The 23,272-nt window shown below is 40.1% G+C and overlaps 1 protein-coding gene across 2 annotated transcripts in view; it reads right to left on the reverse strand.

Moving 5' to 3' along the window:
• The window catches only part of Wwc3 (WWC family member 3), a 102,861-nt gene that overhangs the window by 42,888 nt on the left and 36,701 nt on the right, over nucleotides 1–23,272 (reverse strand). For both annotated transcript variants that reach the window (XM_027431820.2, XM_027431821.2), the window contains exons 2-5: nucleotides 21,588–21,697; nucleotides 17,991–18,194; nucleotides 7,200–7,276; nucleotides 5,627–5,706 (exon numbers count right to left, since the gene is read on the reverse strand). In XM_027431820.2, the coding sequence (XP_027287621.2) occupies nucleotides 5,627–5,706; nucleotides 7,200–7,276; nucleotides 17,991–18,194; nucleotides 21,588–21,697 (471 nt within the window). The remainder of the gene's footprint in view (nucleotides 1–5,626; nucleotides 5,707–7,199; nucleotides 7,277–17,990; nucleotides 18,195–21,587; nucleotides 21,698–23,272) is intronic.

Here is a 23,272-nt window from a genome sequence, read left to right on the forward strand (position 1 = left end):
ACATCTAGTTTATATTCTAGGGACAGAGAAGGCCTCATGAGAGTCATAAGGTGAGGAGACATTTAAAAAGAATCTCTGTGGTTACTCACAGGAATCATGAATCACAATAGTGCCTCAGCTCAGAGTGGTCAGAGTAGAATCTGTGAGAGGGATTGGGTGCCAAGTGTGAAAATATCACACAATAAACAACAGATGTAAGAAGAGGTCAGGGCAGCATTCTGGCCATCAAACTAGTGTCAGGGACACTACAGTTAGGCAGATAAATGGGAGATACTTAGGATAAAGCCATGCTAAGTGGGCTTCTCAGGCAGGACAGCTCAAAATTAGCACAAGGTTCACTTCAAACCTCCAATCTACAAAGGGGATTCTGCCCATACCTGTGAGCATGCCCAGCACATTTTTGTGTTTTATTCATTCCAGAAACACTCTTTAGTTTCTGCATCCTTCTATTTGCCTCTAGACTAGCAATGAGTCACATTAATGTAATTTTCAAGTCATGTTTCAAAACCCTGTGGGCAACAGAGTCCAGTGATCTTTCTCTGAAATAGCCCACTTAAGACTTTTTCAGGATACATGATGTTTGTATTTTCTGAAGACTTTTCCAGAGAGCCCTGAGGGAAATACAAGGGAATAATATCCTTATATGCTCTCATTCACCAATGAGAGGCAGAAATGCCATAGCTTGTCAACACAATTCTGTTGGCAAAGCCATGGAAAACATGTCCAGTGGTAGGAAGACAAAATGATGCAGCTACTGTAGGAGTATTTGGCAATGTCTAATACACGGCAAATACATTCATCCTGTGACCAACGAAACTAACTTTTGGGTACTTATCCTAAAAGATACCCATGTACAAAAGGAGGCAGAAAGCTTATGGGATATAAACATGGCTGAAGCAAGCTACTAAAGCCAGAACTCAACTAAAATCTTGAAATTCAAGAACTGAAATCAAAATCAGAGAAACTATACAGGACACACACATTCTTTTCTTGAGCAAATCAGTTATTAGGAAAACAAAATGAGGAAAATCACAGAAGAAAATATTTAACAGAAACACCAAACAAATGCACTGTGTGGGCCTCATTGGAATCTGGAGTCAAACAGAATGGGGAAACAGGAAAGCTCTTTGCTGATGGGTGCCTAGTAAGTGGAATACTAGGGCTCAAATTACATTCCAAAAGGGGTCTACAGCTTTAGAAAAAAAGATTTATCAATTACATGTGATTTGAGGATTTGTTTCAATAAGAACCTAGGGAATGAAATAGGGCTATATTGCCAAGATGAAGCACTGTGGGATTAAAATAGGGAGAGGGCTATAGGAGGCTTTCATTATATTCTCCTTTCTACTTTTATATGTCCTCTATTATTGAAAGCTTGAATCTCTGTCTCTGTCTCTCTCCACACACACACACACACACACACACACACACACACACACTCATCATTAATTCAGAGACTACATCCAAGGCCAGCTCCCCTCCACAAATTTGCAGCATATATAGATTTTAAAAAATACAAAAGGTTCTTTTTTCCTCCCTTGGACTCAAACATAATGATAGATTTCCTTGCTAGCCAGGAAATTCACCAAGATAAACAAGTCAAGTTTAAAATGTTATGAGCAGCCAAACTCCTGTTGAGGTGCTCTGAACTTTCTGGGAAGCAAGAACATCAGACAATTTCTGGAGGAAAACCAAAGGCTGCTGCATTACACTGTGTTAGTAATTAAAATCAAAACAAAAAAAAAAACCATAAGCTTCACATTTATGCACGACAGCTCATTTGCTATTTAGACTTAGAGTGACAGTGGGATGATCATTTTTTTCTCAAAGTTTCCCAATGAACAATATAATTATGCACAATTGATTCATCCAAACATAAGTGTCCCATCTTCAGTAGCAGAAAATTAATTAGGATATAAGAATCTCATAGACAGTGGTACTCAGGGCAAGGTATCAGCTTGTTTTTCACTTGCAAAGGAACTTTAGAGTGATGTAAGTGTCTATGTTTTCCCTTTTTCCTAACGCTGTATAACAGAATACAATAAACACATAGTGATAATGCAGCTTCCAACAGAGCACTAACATGCTGTTCAAGTAGGGCTCTCTCTGGCCTACTGGTAGGGCTCAGAAATGAAGGTAAGCCCCTCAGGACCAAGGCTAGGTTCAGGATCTCTCCATCTACTTTTTGGTAGGTAAGGGTAGGTATCCCCATGAGCTATGGCAGGCAAGATGAGCCTCTCCGTGGAAAGAAGCAAGTTTGCAATGACTGCTCCCAAGCATGACATCTTGCTAAGGCAAGTAAAAACTAACTAAAAAAACATCATGTCTCTCTCTCTTCTGGGATCCCAATCTATATTTCTATGTCAGCAGCAGGCATGAAGTTAAGCCTCTCCCTGTGCTCGTTCATATTACATAGCAGGAGAAACAGAGGCTACCTCTTATCCCTGAGTCACTTACAACTAACAACTACACCAGATGGACTACTTCCTAGCAAGGCCAAAGGGAAGTCCATTTTCCAATTCCCAGCATATTTTATGTTCTAGATTATTCAGCCTTAACCGGATATTACAAACTCTGCATTCAAACTGGGAAACAGACTATCCACAATTGGCCAGGAGAAGCATTGGGCACCAAGCTCATCAATCTCCTGCAAAAGCCACAGCCTTCAGGGAAAAGCGCAGGAATTGGCTCCCCTGTGAGCTCTGGGGCTTCTGTACACCCTCAGATTCTTTCTGAACCCTAGTCACCTTCCTCAGAACTTTTGTAAGTAAAAAATGAAATGAAATGCAGCTCCCAGCATACAAAGAGCTCACTATTAAAATGTCAGGTTATCCCACATCATAGAGTAAAGTTACTAGTAGCAAAGGGCACTGGAAGCAGGAAATCAACTACACAGTCCAGGCAACTTTGGATAACCTATCAAAGCCAATTATTAGTTTGCTTTTATTCTTTATTCATCCCTTTCAACAGAATAGCCACAACACACAGGGAAGCGTCCTAGAAAGTGCTGGGAGATCTGGAGGCTCTCTGAATGGTGGGGGAGGGGAGGGGAGTTAAAGAGCCTTCACCAACACACTGGGAAGCACTGCAGCAAGCAGACCAAATGAGCAACAAAGCCAGTAGCCAGGAAGCACACAATGACAGTGCAGCTTCCAACAGAGCAGCACTGGAGAAGAGGCTTGATTTGCTTTAGACAAAACTTTTAAAAAGCAGAACAAAACCAGCTGTGTTAGCTGACTAGTGCTAATTAAAAGAATCTCAGCTTGCAGAACCAAAACCCAGGCAGACCACACAAACAGATTGTTCAGTTCTAGTAAAGAACAAAGAGGGATAATGACTTTAAAAGGGCTCAGATGGCATTACGCTGATGGGCTTATCAAAACCCACCTGCAGGGGGCATGCCTGTGTTTCTGAATAAATTGCCATCTTTTTAACATTCCTGGGAGTCTGGGCCAGAGATCGCCAAGTTCCCCCAGGCAAAATCCAACAAATCCTTTGTTTTGTGTCTTCCCTGGTACCCAGATGACCCTAATATAAAAGGGGCACATAAAGCAACCCTGTACCAACCTAATCCTGGCTGACTACAAAAGTCAGTCTCTGGCTGAATACGTGATTCACAAATTAAAAGTACTTGCTGGATATAGCAAACATGAAGACTAGAATTGGGATCCCCAGAGCCCATATGATTGTCAGGTAGATGTGACAGCCTGCTTATAACTTCAGCACTCAGAAGGTGGAGACAGGAGTTCTGGGTTTTATTGAGACACCGCATCTTAACGAATACGTGGAAAGTGATGAAGACTCCCATATGTCAGCCTCAGGCTTCCACATGCATGACATACATAACTCAAACACGCATATACAAACACATACACATGAAAAAATAGTCAGTATCAATTTAATGTTCAAAAATAGAGTCTGGTATGACCAGATCATACCCCTCACACAAGGCTGAGGTAACTATACTTGTCAAACACAATAATCTAATTAACTCCCCATAAAGATCAGTACTGTCCTAATATTTGTTGCAGTGTTACTGAGTGTGAATCTAAGGTACAAAATACGCTATGTTGTTCATCTTTACCCACTACAGTAACCATGCAGATGGAACCCTACCTTTGTTGAAGGTTAACTAGATACCAGGTAATTCTGTGCTCTGGGCAACTGAATTTGATCAATTCTGCTATCAACTGCATACTTGTACCCCTTCCCCATTCTTCTGTTGAAGCCCTATGCTCTAATGTGAAGGTACTTGGATGGGGCAGGGGGCTAGACAAGGTCTAGTATACTCACACATGTCCTAGAAAGAATAGGAAGAGAGACCAAAGCTTAGACAACCTCTCTGAGTCATGTAAGGAAACTGTCAGTGTAAAGGTCTGGAACTGAGTCATTTCTAGGAACAGACTCAGACTTCCAGACTTCATGCATAATTATGAAATGAAAGACTGTTCTTCAAGCTACCCAACTGATAGAATTTTGTTGTAGCAGGCAGACTGGCTAAGACAATCACGTAAAGAGGAGAAACACGGGCACAGGAAGTATGAAGCACATGCCAAGTTTAGCTAGTGGAATCAAGTTCTGAAAGATCTCAGGCAATAAGTCTACACTATTTTCTTAAGAAAACTAATTCTAGCAGGGCAGTGGTGGCTCACGCCTTTAATTCCAGCACTCAGAAGGCAGAAGCCGGCAGATCTCTGTGAGTTTAAGGCCAGCCTGGTCTACAGAGTGAGTTCCAGGACATCCAAGGCTGTCCTTGAGACAGAGAAATCCTGCCTCAAAAAACTAAAACCAAACAAAACTGATTCAGACAAACACCATCACCATTTATAAATTATCTCTTGTTCACTTAATGTGCTGATTTAATACACCTTACTAATTATAAGAAATCCCTCCTCAAACTATATATAGGAATATGGTTCTAATTGCAAGGGCATGAAAAGGAGGAAGCCTTGTAGATGACATTATCCAGCAGTACTTTTTGTGATGATGGGAATCTATAGCCTATGCTGCCCACTGTGTAGCCACTAGCCCTGTGCTTCTCAACTGCAGGCATTTGACAATGTCTAGACACATTACAAATTGTCACAGTGGCAGTTGGATGCTACTGACAGCTAGTGGGTAGAGGTCAAGGATGCTGCACAGTCTCTCTGGTGTGCAGGATGGTCCACAACAAGAGTCATCTAGCTCAAAATATCACTATTGTTATCATAGAGAGAATATGCCATACCCAGGTGTGACTACTGAGAACTTCACATGGGACTACTGAGACTGGGAACTAGACTGTACTTTTATTCTAATTAATTTTAGAATTAAAAAATTAAGAGAAACTAATAAAATTCTGAATTTAAAGGTAAATAGTGGCATGTGTCTTAAGCAGTACAGCTATAAAAAGTATGTATAATATAAAAGAAGGGTTTTGTTTCCCAAGTATTTCCACTTGAAGGAATAGGTTATCTTCAAGGAAATGAAAGATTCTGATGTTTGAGATCAGAAAATAATGAGCATGAATAAAAGCATAAAAGTTAAAGTCTTGATGCTTTTGAATATGACATGCCCAGGTACCAAATGTGTCAGAAATAAGGAAATCACAAGAAAATGCTCCCATGTACACCTGCAAGTAACTCACTCTTGTAGGGTCTCCACACCCTTTTCTTTGTATTGTAGCTCCTGCTTCATCTGGGCCAGCTCTCGTTTCAATCTGGAAAGCTAAAAACATTTTTTTTTCAAATCCAAGCCGTGATAAATTATTTATACAACAGTCATCCACATTCTTCCTTAGATTTCAACTGCATGCATCATCTACCATCCACTATTAAAGGAAAACTGCCTTGCTTAGACTAAAACTCCCCAATCCTGAGGAGTGTGGTGAAGAACTGTCTTCTGGATATAGCATGGTATTGCACTTGTGAACTAACAATTCTGGTTACCTACTATAAGACTCCTACAAAATCAAGCCAGCCACATTCCAGCATAGATGGGGGAAGCGGCTCCCTTACTGGGGAGCCCTTAGCACTTAACAGCTGACGGGGAAGAAAAAAAAGTCATCTTCTTTTCAGAATGTGGCCACTGGTAGAATTTCCATGCTCCAGTAGATACTATCATACACACACACACACACACACATATGGGCGAACACTAATTGGACTTAGGTTACTGAAAACCGGAAAAGACATGAAGTTGGGAAAGGGATGTGTTGGGGGGATATGGAAGAATCTGGAGGGAGAAAATGGGTGGTAGATATGATCATATTTCATTGTATACATGTATGAAATTTTCCTATGAATAATTATTTAAATCCCAAATCCTGACAAGTCCTATAAAGTGCGGGATAGTACTTGTTTTCTGATGGTAATCATATCACATAGCAAATGTAAAATTTTATCATCTTCACTTGTATTTACTCCTCATAGATATTACCAAGGATACTTGTAGCCTCTGACTACCTACCTGAACCTCAATTCCTTGATATGATTCTTTAAACAGATTCTGGAACCTAATATATGCCTCCATCAAACCACATGGGAGTGCGCCTACAAACTTGCAAGTTTAAGAAGCTTCCCAGGTTGTTTTCTTTGCTGTGCTTAAACTTCAGAACCAAAACACAAAGCCTAGTTTTTGGAACTGCACACCAGTAAAAGAGGAGGTCTCATTACCAAGATGTTTCCTGAGCTTTGTCAGAAAACAACACATGAGTCCTCTCTCAGACAACCAGGTGGATATGGGCCAAAAGGGATGAGACAAGTTATCACTTAATGAATGTAGGTGTCACGAGGGGAGTATCAGAATCCTTCCGATGAAGCACTGCTAAAGGAGATGGCTCTTTGGGACTAGCAACCCAAGGAGAACTACAGCTACCAAGAGTCAAGTGTGGTATCCTGTTGGCACAGAGAAGCAGCCCCGTGACACTGGGTCTTGACACCATGCCATCTTCCCAAATGGTTGGATAATCTATCCTATAAAACATGTAATGGATACTGGCTACTTTTTGTGTGATAAGAAATAGCTTTAAAATAAAATACTTTTTCTGCTATTGCAAAATAAGTGAAAAATAAACAAAATGCAACAATAATTTGGGAAATAAAAATCTTACCAATATTTTGGTATCATACATACTGATATCACACAATGAATCATGATAAGTATTGTTACATAAAAATACATACAATGCTTCCAGCTGTGAAAACCTAAATTATACTTACCCTATCCCGGCGACTTGCTATTTCTGCTTTAATCTGGTGTGGATCATACTTTGTGTTAGTTGAATATCCAGAGAAGGCTAAAGAAAAAGAAAATTTTTATTTTACAACAGAGTCTTTAAAATAAATAGATAAAAGGAACTTCTGATTCATCATGTTAATAACTGATTTTCAGTCTGGGCGTTACACCTGGGCACTGGCTCCCAAATAATTAACACTTCAGAACCTCAAATCTGATGTTTTATTTTTGCATTAGAATCTACTACACAATCATATGAGAAAACATAAGCTACAGGCAAATAGACTGTTTATTTCTATTACAAATCTACGAGGGGTAAAGTCCACATGGACACAAGGGAGAAAAGAATATGGTATGGAAAATTGTTCTTACTCAGTTACTTTCTTTCCCATACAAAGACACAGAAGTGATTAAAGGATAGAATCATAAAGATAGCTATTGTTATTCTCCATGGTTGCATGTCAAAGGATTTTATATTTGTTATCTTGGCATCTATAGTCTGCAAATGGATAATGGTTGTCAAGAGAAAGAAAAAAAAAGAACACCGAAAAGATATAAAATTAAAAGGCAGCTAGTTTTCCAGTTCTGTCAAAGTCTAGTTACTGTGTCAGTCTAACCAGACTAAAGGCAGTGTGTTCCTAAGTTACTTGTTCCCTAGAAAATGAAGTAAGGTGTGTTCACACTTTGATTCTCAGTCTGTTTGGATGTTTGGCTAAAATAAACCTATAATTTCTTAAACAGTGTCATGCACGTGACTTAATGCTTTTTAAAGACAGTGTTATTAGTATGACTAGTCAATACCTGGGGTGAGTAAACCCCACAGATGTGTTTCTGTCAATTTCTGTCCACACAAAGCTGCCAATCCTTTCTGACATTCAAGTGGCTAAGACAGTCAGTAGCTGTCCCCAACCCCCCTTACTTCTCTACACTTGTTTTTCATTCTATCACTATGACTTTTGTTTACATAGATGAAGGCTTGGTGGTTTGTACCACGACAACTTGATTTCTATTCTCTTCCATAGTTCCATGGTCTTCAACTGTGAGTCAACCTACTCAAGTATCATCAGCTTTCTGGTGGTGTTCCTTCACTCCTGGGATTTCTGTACCTTTGACTGACCCTCTCATAGTTTAACTTAGATGCTCACAACTAGAACTTAATTCAAGATCCTTTCCTCACTTTATACTGGAAAGGACAGCTTAAAACCATCAACTAGCTTACACAGCAAGATTATTTAAAACTTCAATTAGAACCACATCCAAAGTTAATTTGAGCAGTTCATAGCTCTATTTTAAAAACAGCTCTATGGAAAATCTACTATTTAAGCCCCATTTAGTCAGGACTTCAAACAACTGAATCTACTGGAAATAAATATCTGGAAGAGTGCAGTGTCTGCCAGATTTATCTCAAATTGTCTTATACTTAGAATTGTGGTCTCTCAAGGACATAGAGGAAAACATTTTTTATAACTCAATTCTTAGCTGGGTGTGGTAGCACACGCCTATAATCTAGGACTTATGAATCTGAGGTAAGGAGACTGCTTTAAGCTGAAGGCCAGCATGGGATCCAGAGCAAGACCCTGTAACAAACAAGAACAAAATCCACGATTCTTATGCTAGGAATACATATCATTCCTAGAAAATTTCATACATGGGAAAAACCCTGTATTTAACCAGCACCAGTCCCCCACCCTACCTACACACCAGAATTCTTAGATAAGAATGTCTCTCTCCAAATTCTACAACTTACGTTACCTGATTCATAGGTTTCATTTAAGATCAACAATGAATGTTATAGCTCAATATTATTTGTAAAATTTTAAAATTGTATGGAAATGGGTGTTTTGCGTGCATGTATGTCTGTGTCCAATGGAGTGCCTGGTGCCCATGGAGCCAGAAGAGGAAGACACTGGATTCCCTGGAACTGGAGTTACAGATGATTGTGAACCACCATGTAGGTGCTGGGAATCAAACCCAGGTCTTCCACGAGAGCAGACAGTGCTCTTAATTGCTAAGCCATCTCTCCAGCTCCTCAAGCAATGTTCTTTTTGAAAAAGATTTATTTATTATGTATACAGTGTTCTGTCTGCAAACCACAAGAGGTGGTCAGATCTCATTAAGGATTGTTGTGGGAATTGAACTCAGAATCTCTGGAAAACAGCTAGTGTTCTTACCCACTGAGCCATCTCTCTAGCCCTCAAATACTGTTCTTAACAGGCAAAAATCATTTATAAATATCTCCACATCAGGGCTAGGTAAATGGCTCAGTGGGCAAACTACTTGCTATGCAAGCATCAAGACGTAAGTTTATATCCGCAGAACTCATGTAAAGCCAGACATAGTAATACAGAACTGTAATACCAGTATTCCTACACAAGATGAGAGATGTAGACAGGAGAATCCACAGAGGCTCTTGGGCCAACTAATCAGGCACACAGAGGTGTGCAACAAAATATTGTGTCTCAGGGTGGAATGTAAAGACCAACATCTATGGTTGCCTTCTAACCTACACACACATTCTGTGTGTTCCCACTTACACACACACACACACACACACACACACACACACACACACACACACACACACACTCACACACACACACACCTAAGCCTAAAGGCCTTTGGTTAAATGTAATATGCAAATGTCTAAGAGTTGCTATCTACTCCCTCGCAGTCAAGTTAAAATTGTCAACTTAAGTCAGGAGGATAATGCCAATTGTTAACACCCAGGTTCCTTCCTGATGAGACTAGAAACTAAACCTACCACTATAATTCAACAACATTAAACTCAGCAAGTTCCAGGACAGGTAGAACTGTTATACAGAGAAACCCTGTCTTGAAAAGCAAAACAACAAAATCCCATGTTAAAAACCATTAACAAACAGCAGAGCCTGGGAGAAAACTCAGTCTGTAAAGTACCTGCCACAGAAGCATAAGGATCTGAGGTCAACCTTCAGAACCTACATAAAAAAGCTAGGCACAGTGGTATGTGTTTGTAATCCCAGTGCTGAGAAGACAGAGATAGCAGAATCCCTGGGGCTAGCTGGCCAGACAGCCTAGCTTAATCAGTGAGAGACTCTGTCTCCAAAAAGTAAATAATAGTAAGAACAAACCAAAGCCCTTGAGAAACAATACCTTAGGTCTGGTGTCCACATACATGTGCATTCATATGCAAACATGTGCATCCATACACACACATGTAGATGTACACTTGAAAACACACAAAATAACATAGACTGGGAGTCATCACCACAAAATGGTTCCTGCCTCTGAAATTTCTTAGGAAAAATTGGTAGGGACTTGAAAAACACATGAGAGTGGAGGTGGCCACTACTGTACATGTACACAGAAGCCTCTTCCCACCCCTGCCTCTTGCTTCTCCCTAACAGAACCATAATAATGACCAGCAGTGATACTCGGCACCCTTAAGATACAGATGGAGGGCTTTATGAAACAAGACTACCACCATAGACACTCTAAATCCACCAGTGAAAACCCCCAACCCAATCTTGGGAAGACTCCATTGTTCATGAATTGCTTGTCCAGGCATGTGGGATTAAGACATCCATTATCTATAGCTAAAACCATGTTAAATGACAGCTTTTACTACACTGAAACCATTTTCTGTTACTGTTTAAAATTAAGAATTTCAAGTCTAAGATGAAGGAAAAGGCAATCCAAGTATCCAAGACTGTGAATATATTTAATCTCAAGATGCTAAGAATAGTTGTGAACACTGCAAACTTTTAATAGTATAATTCAATTTATAAATAAAATGCTGAGTTCCAGTAAGTCTATCAGAAGCACTCTTGGAGTCCAAGGAATAGCTTGGACTCCTGATCCCCTTTCATAGCACACATGTCACTTTTATTATAAGATAGCTGCCTACCTACTCCAACCCTAAGGTTTATAATAAAGACCACACTTCTACCTCAAGAAACTCTTCTCCTTTGACAGTTCAATGCAGAAAGACATTAAATAACTCAAGGGGTCTGTTCAGGAATATAATATTGCTTTAAATGTCATAATAATAATAATGTTATACTTTTAGCTGGACAACAATGCAAAGTACTATACCTTATTATAATAGAGTGCCTTTCACATGTATTTTACCTATTTTCACAAAATCTTTGTCAAGTAGGGAAAACAGTGGTATTTTCCCTCTTTTACCCTGGAAAACACTAAGTTTATAGTGATTTGACCTGCACTAGCCCTCACTCACGGGAGGAATCACAGCTAGGACTTGAGCTCCTAGGGATTAGCTCTCAGTAAACACACATGCCCTCCTGTAGCCTTCAAAATTGAGGCTTGCTGACTAATATGTGAGAAAAATGCTGTGTGATCTATTTTTCTCTGGCCTGCTCCAACCTGTGGGAAGGGAAACAAAAGGATGACAGGATTGCCAGACAAGCAGATGAGAAAACCTTTAGCAGAGTGCCGATGGAAGATAGTCTGAGTGGGATAGGCTTGGAGCCTCAGAAAGAATGTTGGCAGCACTGATGGCTGATAAGGTCAAACTCTGCCACCACCTGACCAAAGAATCCAGGATGAGTCAGCATGTTCTCACCGGAGATAAGGCTGCCTCTTTCCCAGGCACCCAGAGTCACTTGCGGCATCTCAGCTCATTCTTGGAACCATGATAATAAAGTGACATTCCTGCTGCTAGATGGGACAAGTCACAGTCAATCTAGGCCACCAGATCTCAACTCAGGAATTACCTGAGAGACTTTAAAGGAACAAACAATAAAAATGTCCAACTCCATCTACAGCTAATTAACAGTCAGTAGCAGTAGATAAAGGCCCTCCAGGAGACTTGTCTCCATAGTTGACAACTGCTGGTTGTCAACCAGGGTAAGAAAGTTTCCAAAAACAAATAAATATTAATTATATTTGTTTGGTTCTCTGGGCCACACAGTCTGTCTCAAATGCTTGATTCTGCTGTTTTAATTGGCATAGACAATAAGTGAGTGAATGGTCATGGCTCAGTTCCAAGAAAATGTTTTTGCAAACACCTGCATGGATAGAATTCAGCCTGCAGGCCTAACATAGTTTGCAGACCTGTGGCTCAGACTACAATTCTACCACAGGCAAGAATTTTTTTCAAAGGCTCCTCCGAATGGTCACATAGTTCATCTGAATTCATGCAGAGGCTAGAATTTCACAAGAATGAGGGAGTAACTACAGAAAGAAAATGCTGAGATAAAGAAGGCATTAATCAGTAAAAGGAAGGCAAACAGAAGAACATGTTGCAATGAAAATATAGGAGATTTCTGCAAAATGGAGCTGTAGGAAAAAGTAGGGGCATGTCTACTGTAGATCTATTTCATCTTGAGTGGTCAACAAAGCATAACATAGCACTGTAAAACAGACAGTGAGCTCAGGTGCTCATAGACATGAAGGAGGGTTGTCATCTGTGTTCCTGGAGACATGTTTTCCCTAATACAGCACAGTATCTGAATTTGTTTTAGTCAGGAACAAGAAAATGTCAAGGCTTGGATATTCTTAGATACCAGATGGCCTAACATTGACACAATTTTTCCCCAACGAATGGAGTTTCATTTTAGTGACCCTATAACTCGGGAGGTAAATCTATGAAGGGTGTGGGCAAAATGCACTTCTGCTCCTCCAATCCTCTCAATGCCCCTCTATCCCAGCATTAGAAATGGCTATTCTAGTTTGTTTCTGTTTATCACTGTTGCTTCATTTCCCTGACAATCATCCATTAAGCATAAACTGTGTCCCCAGAATTTAGTTCATACCAACAACAGGCACTAAATATCTATGCAAAAATGAAGGGATGTGTACAGATCCTAGGTGGGCCACATGAAAGTCAAGAACTAGAAAGTATCCATGTATTTTGCATGATTTCTAGACACATTATTAATTTATAGTCAATCATTATTTTCAGATAACTTGAAAATGGAGGAGGGCTGAGTGTATTTCAAAATTGCAACCAGTACTTCTGAGATGCTTTTTCCTTGTCTAAGAAAGAGTACAGAGAATTGAAGGTCACAAATACATCTGGTTTCCAATCTAAGTTCTATCATCCCTTGGGTACATAATCTTAAATAATTTAGTCCAACTGATACTATTTCTCACTCTCTCCCCCATGCTCCTCTCTGTGTGGGGGTATGCGACTATGTATATATGTGGTACATGTTCATATGTATGCCAGTGCACAAGTGTATACTGGTATGCATGCAGCATGTGGAGATCAAAGACAGCCTGCGACTTTGTTTCTTAGGTACCATCTTCTTTTTGAGACAGGCTCTCTCACTGGCTTGGGGAATCCATCTGTCTCTACCTCCCTCAGTGCTAAGAATCCAAGTATGTGCCACCATACCCATCTATTTTTGCATGGGTTCTGGAGATTGAACTCAGGTTCTCACATTTACAAGGTAAGCACTTTAATGACTGAACTATCTCCCCAGCCTTACATTCAATTTCTTCAGAGAAAAGGAAGATCACAGCATGTGACTATCTCTGGCAATCATACTACTAACATACAAGAAATATTAGCTTATTGAATACTGCTTTACTTTTGCCTCAAGTTATTACCAATGAAGGAAGTAATTAACAGAAAGCAAATCTACAGAGACAACACTCAGTTCCCAGTACCACAGCAAGGGGCTAGCTACTTCCTTGCTTAAATTGACTAGCTGGCATACCGAGACATCCCATGCAGCTGACTGGAGCCAGATGTGCTATGGATCCAGACAGAAGCATCTCCTAACATGGTCCCAGGCCCTCTGGTGTGGCTGTATAAACCATCTATTAGAACACAGGCATTTAACCCAACAGGATCACCGTACTGAACTTTACCCTGTGGCTAGAAAGAATTCTAGTTGAGTCATGACTAGCAGGGTTTTCCTCATTGTAATCAGTAGCTCAGGTTAAACAGAACACTGAAAAGGCCTGGTGGAAACCCTAGGGACAGCAGCCACTTGATAAACCACTTGGATTAACTCCTAGATTCCATTCATAGCTGACTTTTTCCCTGGTGAGCTGATAGGCCCCAGGAAGCTCCATTGGCATCTTCAGCCCTTTCCTGAAAACAGGCAGGCCCAACTCTGGCCTTCAAGATAGCCTACTCCCAGAGAAGACACTGAGTCTAGAAGGTTACTTCTGGCAGGTCAGGCAAGGGAACCTGTTAAACATGTCCTAACTTCTCTATACCACCAAGCCATCAGCTGCCTTTACTGGAGAAACAGAGGTACCTTCAAAGACAGTCTTTGTAACTGGAGGAAGGAATGTAATTGAATATATTTCCTTATCTGCCCAAATGTCAAGGGAATGAAAAGTCCATGGAAATATAAAAAAAATAATCTTGTCAATGTCTCAGCTCCATGGGATGTTAAGTAGTGAATAACCTTGTTCCATAGGTTCAGCACCACGCTGGTGCCCACCCCCACTTACTCCTCCCCAAAGTGAATACTCTAAGGATATTTGTATTTTTAAGGTCATACACTGCTGAGTTTCCATGCTCAGACCTGACTAAACTGGTAGTTTTCAGATCATGGCCCATACTTTCCCTTGACTCAGTTTTACTTTTCCATTCACCGGCAAGAAAGGTTATTCAAGTTTTTCTTTTCTTTTCTTCCTTCCTTTTTTTCCAAGACAGAGTTTCCCTGTGTAACAGCACCAGTGGTCATGGAACTCACTTCGTAGACCATGCTGGCCTCGAACTAGCAGAGATCTATTTGCCTGTGGGGATTAAAGGTGTGGGCACCAACATTCTGCTTTATTCAAATTTTTATGACAAGTATTCCTTCTCTTTCTTTTTAAAACAAAATTTGTTTTTAGATTTATTGGTTTTATTTTATGTGTACAAATATTTTGCTATGCTCACATGTATGTCTGTGTACCACGTGTGCCTTGTGTTCATAGAGGTTAATATAGGGCATGGGGATTGGAGTTGTGAGTCATCATGTGGATGCTGGGGATCAAACCCAGGTCTGCAAGAGCAAATGTTCTTAACTACTGAGGCACCTCTCCATCCCATCTATTCTCTTCTTCTAAATTCTGAATTGAGATCCTTTCTTGTGGACCTAACCAAAACAGGTAACAGATAAATCACATAAGGGTTTCTGGAAAAAAAAGTTTTTTCAGTGAATCATAAAAACAAACAAAAACAAAACTTTGCCAATATTCACCTCTTCTTTAGCTACAAAAAATGCTACTCCTGTATGGATTAACCTTGTTTCTGTCAAGTAGCCTTCTGGAAGGTTCAGAAATGCTATCTATATGACCTCAGACCCAGTTATAAGCTAATGTTTCAGGTTGGTGTGACCTACAGGCTCTAAGTCTGTGACCTTCTGATACTATAATAGCCATACATGCTGGGCCATAAAAATTATCTCAAAAGGCTGAAATCTTACCTACTATAGTTTCTAGGAGCAATAGATCAGTAACAATAAATAGCAAAGCAGATCAGCAATAGATCAATAGCAATAAATCAGCAGCAACTGGACATCTTTTTAAAGTCCCAGTAATTTACTTCTAAAGAACACATGGGTCAAAAGTAATTCATAAAAGAATTGAGAAATTATTTTGAAGTACATGAAAATGAAAAAAAAAACAGCATACCAAAATTTGAGGAAGAAGAATTTATATTTTTAAAGGGTATGCAAAATGTAAGAAAGTTTTAAATCACTAACCTACAGTTCAGCTTTAAGAAAAGTAGAAAAAGAAAAGGGTGGCAAGATGGATTAGTGTGTAAGGGCATTTGATGTCAAGCCCAAGGACTTGAATTGGATTTCCGGAATTCACATTGTAGACTAGCCAGCCACTCTAACCTGACCAAGGAGCCCTAGATTCAGTGAGAGACCCTGTCTCAAAAAATAATGTAGAGAACAACTGAGGAAGACAACTGATAATTGACCTCTGGCTTCCATGGGCACTTACTCACAAACACATGCACAAACCCAAAAAAGATGAAAATAATAAGACACAAATTATTAATATCAGGCCTGAAAAAAGAGACCATCACTCACAGCCTACAAACATTAAAAGAATAATTTGTATACTTGACCATTCAGATCACAATCCAACTATCTTCCCATGGGCTAAATGTAGCTGGCTACATGTATTCATACTTTCACTGAAGCATAGCTAGATTCACAGGTTTATGTGTCATCTCTGACTGATTTTACACAATAATAAGAAGGTTGAGTAGATGGCTCTTAGATGGAATGGCCAACAAAGTCTAACATATTCACTGCTGATACCTCATAGAACAGATTGTTGACTTTGGGACCAGATGTAGTATATAAACTCTTAGAAACACACAAATACAAAAACTGACTCAAGAAGAAGCACAAAGTTAAATAGGCCTTTATCTAATAAGAAGTTTCCACAAAGAACTTTACACCCCAGGACTTTTTTGGTAAATGGTATCACACAGTTAAGGCAACATAGATACCAAATCCTCATGAACTCTTTAATGGAAGAGAGGGAAAACTTGTCAATGCATTCTATGAAGCCAGTATTACCTTGCTACCAAAATATGACCACAGCCTTAAAAGAACAGTGTGGAGTAAAGAAAGCTTCTATAGCTCAGCGCTGAGTTGACCTATCACTTTCCGCTGGAAAGTTTAAAAAATAAACTAGGATGAACCAGTATCTTATGAATAAGAGATAAGATGACTTGGAAGCAACACATCATTATGCCTGAGTTGCCTCCAGTCCTTCAAGAAACAAAGAAATGAAAATATCTTAAATTCCTGCTTCAGAAGCAAACCCTTCCCCAATGTCCATAGCTTCTAAGCTTTTCACCTTCAGCAGTAGTTGCAATAATAAAAGAACATACATCATACGGCCTTTTGGCCTTGATTCCATTCTGACTTACAGCACAGAAAAAAAAAAAAGCTAGGATTATATCTTTAGTGGTCAAAGTTGTTAACAGCATCAAATACCTGGCAGTAAAGCAGCGTCACTTGTCAGTTCCCCACCCCTACATCTCAACTCGATTTTAATGATAAAAACAAAATCTAGTAGTACCAAGTTTATATGTTCTCTCCAAGATCATCCGCACCCAGATAAGAGTGTCTGTACAGGCAATTCTTTTGGGAAGGATCAAGCATGTTCAAATAGTGACTGATCATGTTTACAATACAAAAGGCTCTGGTTTCTCAAACTGAACCTGGCTCCCTCCGCATTTAGGTGCCTTCTAAGCATTAGTAAAATGAAAGCCCACCTCTGACTGTCTCTATATTAAGGAAGGTTTCTTTTGAGGCTAGTGGAGGATAGCCTCTTATTTACAGATCAGAAAGACCTGGATTAGACTGGGTTTTTCCTCATTCAGTGTTCTGCCCAACAAGTCTAAAGTGTAATGAAGTCTAAAGCCCAGAAACAGCTTTTCCACAGATTGGAGACTGACATATCTGCAGACTCCTGGATCTCCCAATTCACTACATATGAAGCCACTCTGTAGCTTTCTTAAGAGATAATTTCAGACAAACAGTGTTAACTACAGCCATCTCTAAGTGGAGCCCTCCAAGTGAAACCTGACAATCATGAAATAGGAGATTGTTTCACATCACTGCCTAAAACTGTATGGGTGTTTACTTCACACCAGTCACACCTGATCTTTGTTAGTCACCATACTCCAGAATTCAGGCACAACACAGACAACTTAGTAAATATGGATTGCCCAATAATATGTGACTGAGAGTTTACAAAGCTGGCTTATCCAAATAAAACTGACCATGGTTCAGAGAGCTCAGTAAAGAGAGTGGCTTTAAAGAAACACATTCATTGAGGGAGGCAAGTCAACTCACAGCTGGTATATGAGCGGCCATCATCTTCACACAATTTGTGCAGCTGTTGATACTCTTCCTGAGCTAGCTCGAATCGCTGTTGCTTGATTTGGTAGATTTCTTTCTTTGCATTGAGAGCCTCCTGGGCTACAACTAAATACTCCTTCAGCATCCGTTCCTGCTCTCGCCTCCACTGCTCCCTTGGATCTTCAATCTGGGTAAGCTCTGAAATTAAAAGGGCAAAATCACAAGTGAGCTCAGGGTGATGTCTTAAGTTGACTGACAGGTATTTATGTGACTAGTCAATTAATTAATTACCAAGATGCACAATATGGAAGGTTCTACATCATGAACCTTTCTGAAGAGTGGCCCACCTTCTACTATGATATCTAAAGCTCAGACAAGAAGAAAATGCTACAAGATAAAAGGGAAGGCAATACAAAAAATAAACATTGGAGAAAATGAACCTAAATGAGCTTAGAAATGTGTAGCTAGAGGGTATTAATAGCATTATTCTTCCAGACTTCTTTAATGTGGGAAAATACACACACTACTGTCCCCAACTCAGCTTGCTCTTCTCTTCTTATTCCATCTTGACCTCTTTATCTCTAGACAGTCAGAATTGTGACATTTTCCACTTCTCACTCTGCAGGCCTGGGAAGGGCCCAGGCATATCTCCAGTTCCAATCTTTTTCTTGAGTTCCAGCCTGTAATTCTCATCTGCTTCCTCACTTCAACTCCTACACAGACCTAAAGTAACTTTAAGCTAGTCTCCAAAGCATAACTCATTCTCAGACAAGGGCCTTTCACTGTCCAAAGCAAGACCAAATCAGACAATACACAGTACACATTGCTTCATCCTAGGCTTCATCATCAACTAGCTTCACCAGCTTAGCCACACTGGGAATCACCCTAACTCCTATCCTCAAAGAACTCTCACCTGAGTTCCCTCTCCCACAACATGCCGGGGGTCATGATGATATGCTGGAATAGCATGCAGAGTCTCCAACATGGAGGAGTCTCAGAAGTACAATGCTAACTGAAGGATGCCAGACCCAATAGGGTCCATAGTATTTGAGCCCATTGATATGAAATGTCTAGAACAGGCAAAACTTCTGGGACAAAAAGCAGATAGATAGGGGGAAGACAGAGACAGGGGTAAGGTGGAATACAGGATAATTGCTTAAGGAGGTGGGTTTCTCTTCGGGTCAAATGAGAGTGTTTTGCAACTAGATAGAGGTAGCTGCACAAATGGACCAAATGCTATATTGGACTGTTTACTTTAAAATGTTTTGCTTTATGATCCATGAATTTTACATCACATGGCTAGAAAGGTAAATTATACATTGTCTGTAATATACAAACACACACACACACACACACACACACACACACACACACACACACACAGAGGGAGGGATAACAGGATAGGGGAGAGGGAGGGAGGGAGATGAGAGAGAGAGAGAGAGAGAGAGAGAGAGAGAGAGAGAGAGAGAGAGAGAGAGAGAATGAGAATGTGTGTTCCAAACTAAGTCCTCCTTGGAAATCCTCTCCCCACCTACTTGACCATATTCAGTCACCACTGTCTCCCCAGACTCTTAGAAAGCTCTCCAAGCCTTCTCTATTTCAAGTATGGAAATTAAAAAATGTAAAATACAAGAAGTCAGAGTCCTGCCCCAGCCACAGAGTTCCAGACACAGTTGGCCTAATGTGGGACAAGGGCAGGGCTTTTCAATAACTGCCCAGATGTTACTAATGTTTATTCAGCTGTTAAGACCCACCGCAACAAGCCAGGTGAACAGCATTATTCACACTATTCCAGTGCCCCAGAGGGTCTTGGGAACCTTATAGGCTACCAGTATAGGGTCATTTTGTCCCTTACTTCACCATCAACCTTTACAGTTCCCATTTTAATATTTATTCCTCAAATGTAAAGAGTTTTAAAATTGGGTTCTCTGAAAGTCTTCAGGGAAGGAGGTGGTATGACACTACAACTGTTGTCCTTACCTACTGTTTCCTATGTGATGGGCCATGTTTTTATGGTGGCTGGAAGAAAGTCCTGTCTCTATTTGCTCTTAAGGTCCATGTCCACTTTCAGAGTATGAAATCCTTAAGAGTGGATAACTTGTCTCACTCTCCTGTGTCCTCAGTGTTAGAACACAATAGGAAGTATAGAGGAACTAGAAGTGTTTGTTGTTACATAGTGAGCAGGAAAACAACAACAATGGCAAATAAAGGGATACCAGAGAAGGAGACAGCTAAGTTTATGAGATAAGACTGTTAAGAAAGGGTCCTGGGGCCCACAGCAGCAGGCAGGCTTCCCAGGAAAGCTGTATAGACCCCACTGCCTTTGCCATCTGATAAACATAAGTATCAATACCACCTGACCATGAGAAATAAAAAACCTAACGATACAGCCATAGTGCCAAGACTCATGACCCAGGGAACCTGGGGAGCAAGATGGTATCATGTATTCAAAGCGTTCCCTAGATGCCTTATTTGGGAAGACAACTCTAGGTGTTCCCCTGAACACACATGGTCATGAAATGCTGGGCATACTAAAGGGAGTGGAGGGGCTACCTTCAGCTTCTGTCCCTCAGCTTAACGCTTCCTGACACTTGCATACCTGCCTAGAAGGGCAACGGAGACAGGACAGTACTTATTCCCCTGCTCCAATCATCACTGACTAGACTTTGGAACAGCAGCACTGCTCTAGACTCAGTGTCCCACATGGGAAGCTCCACTGTTCCAAGATCTAAGACACAAAGATTCAGACCCAAGCAACTAAAAACTTTGGAGTCATGCCCACAGGTCCAGCATGGGAAAGAACTTCAAAGCTACTAACGTAAAGCACAACATAGATCTTTAGACCCATACATAATAAACTGAGGCACACAAAGCAAGCCACAAGAAAGCCATGCTTCACGGCCCCAGTGGCAAAATGACAATGACAAAAGTAACGAAAGAAGCTAGACAGAAAATGCAAACAGAGTCAGAGATGGAACCTTAATTGAGATCTGGTCAAAGAAGGCTGATGAAGAGGCAGACCATCTAAGAACAAAAGCTTGATAGAGAACAGATCTCGAATGAGGCACAGCTTCTGAATTTGGGTTTCTGCATCTCAGCTGTACTCACATTTGGAGTATGTTCATTTTCTATGGTGGAGCCATCCTGAGCACTATTGGATGTTGAGAATCAGCCCTAGTGTTCACCCACAACATACCACCAGCACCTCTCCCAGGCCTGGTTACAAGAAATGTCTTCAGACATTGTCTATCAGGAGAGGACAATCATGGCAGCTTCTAAAAACTTGTAAGTTCTACTTTGCTATCAACATGACAAGTTTTTCTGTTTCCTGGATGCCTATTTATTCCTCACAGGGATAAATAGGAAAAACATCAGAAGTTAGGTACAACTATATGGCTGCTTTGTGTATTCAGAATTCAGCTAGAGAAAATTTAGTATACAATATTATAAAACCTCAATATTTCATTGGCACCATGATCATTTTGCTTTACAAAACAAGGGTTTAGCATTTGAGATTATATGTGAAAACTTGAAAAATGAAACAAAACAGAAAACTCATATATAACAATGGAAATTTGGCACTCTACTTACTATTTATGTGGTCCATATAATAAATTCCAATTTGCTTATCATATACAGTTTCCCATCCTAAAGGAAGTTCATCCCCAACACAATCAGCAAAGGTTAGTGGCTTTGTTATCCTGAAAAACAAAATTATGAAAACAAATTTCAAAGTCAGGTTAAATTTGAGTAACTTTGATGATCTAAATTATTGTTTCATACAGAATTATAATCCATAGTACCTAATTGACAGCTTTTGCCCTAAATACTTGGTTGAAAATTAATTCACCAGATTAGCTTAAGTAACAATCAATAATCATGTAAGTACACCGACCATTAAAAGCATACTGTTGAAGGCACACTTTAAACACCAGTGAAAACAGATATTGACAATGACCAACCAAACAAGTAAGACAAGCGTCTTCTTCCACACAGTGTGATTAATGAGGCCATTGCAATGGAATGCAACTCTTCCAGAATAGGAGAGAACCAGGCTCTGTTCTCACTCCCCGAGATACATCCTCCCTCACAACTTTCAGTTCCACGCAATACACGTGAACACTGCCTTAGGTCTATGTACAATGTACTTGCAATAATGTCACCCTACCCATTAATGAATCAAGCATCAACCACTGCACAAAAGTAAAAAGCCAGGAAACCTAACAATATAGTGAGATGCCTTCGGAATACTTCCTGCATTCTTTGTACAGTAGGGATCAAAGATTTCAAAGGGTCCTTTTTTCTTTTTCTAGAGAAAAACAGCCAAAACACAATGCCTACAAACATCTCTTCTTGAAGGAAATCTGATTAAGGGATCCTGGGCTTACCAGGAGATAGAGAAAGTAAAGGGTGTACCACGGATTTCTTTAATCAGAGCCTCTTTCCTCCCCCACTCTCATGATCATGTTGATTGACAAGCCGGTTTGAGAGCAGCAGCTGTTGTATAAAACAGGACACACCTATAATTGTCTGAGTCTGGGCAGCTATCTCTTTGGTTGCCTCTATAAATGCACACTGACTGGCATGCATGGGAATCTGACAATCTAAATTTCACAAGCTCAGTCCTCCCACTTCTTCTGTTCAAGTCCCTGGCTGTAGAAAACTGAAGACATCAAAACTGTAGCCAATCCCTGTGAGATTTTCCCAAAACTGGCTAGACAACAAAGCTATCTCTCCTAGAATGGTTGAAAAATTGATAAAATACTATCAGAACAACACTGACTCCAATCTGCATTTAATCTTCATATTAAACATATGATTTCAAGAAGCTATGGTCAATACAAAACCAGAAATAGACAAAGTAATGTAGTCTGTGGACAGTCTCCCAAACATGGTACATTAAGGAAGAGGAGGAAGAAGCACAACAAGAGTTCAACCTATTGCACACTTCCCTGCTCCATCCTACAACACATATCTGAAACAGGATTCACTTCCAGGGGGAAAGTGTGATGGTATGCTACCATGTCAAGCCAGCAGTGAATGATCAGAATAGGTCATAGCAAAAATATTTCTACCTTAATGCAAACTGAGTCCTGAGTATATCACTGCCATCCTAGCATAGCAAATATTCATATTTAAGCCTAGAGAACTCTAGGCAAAGACAGGTAAATCTTAAGTTTATTTACATGTGTGATATGATTCAATCTACATATCCAAGTGGGAAACATATCTTTACAACACAGCTGTGCCTAATCCACTTACTTTATACTTCAGAA

Source organism: Cricetulus griseus, chromosome X (assembly GCF_003668045.3).
Source record: "Cricetulus griseus strain 17A/GY chromosome X, alternate assembly CriGri-PICRH-1.0, whole genome shotgun sequence".
Taxonomy (NCBI): domain Eukaryota; kingdom Metazoa; phylum Chordata; class Mammalia; order Rodentia; family Cricetidae; genus Cricetulus; species Cricetulus griseus.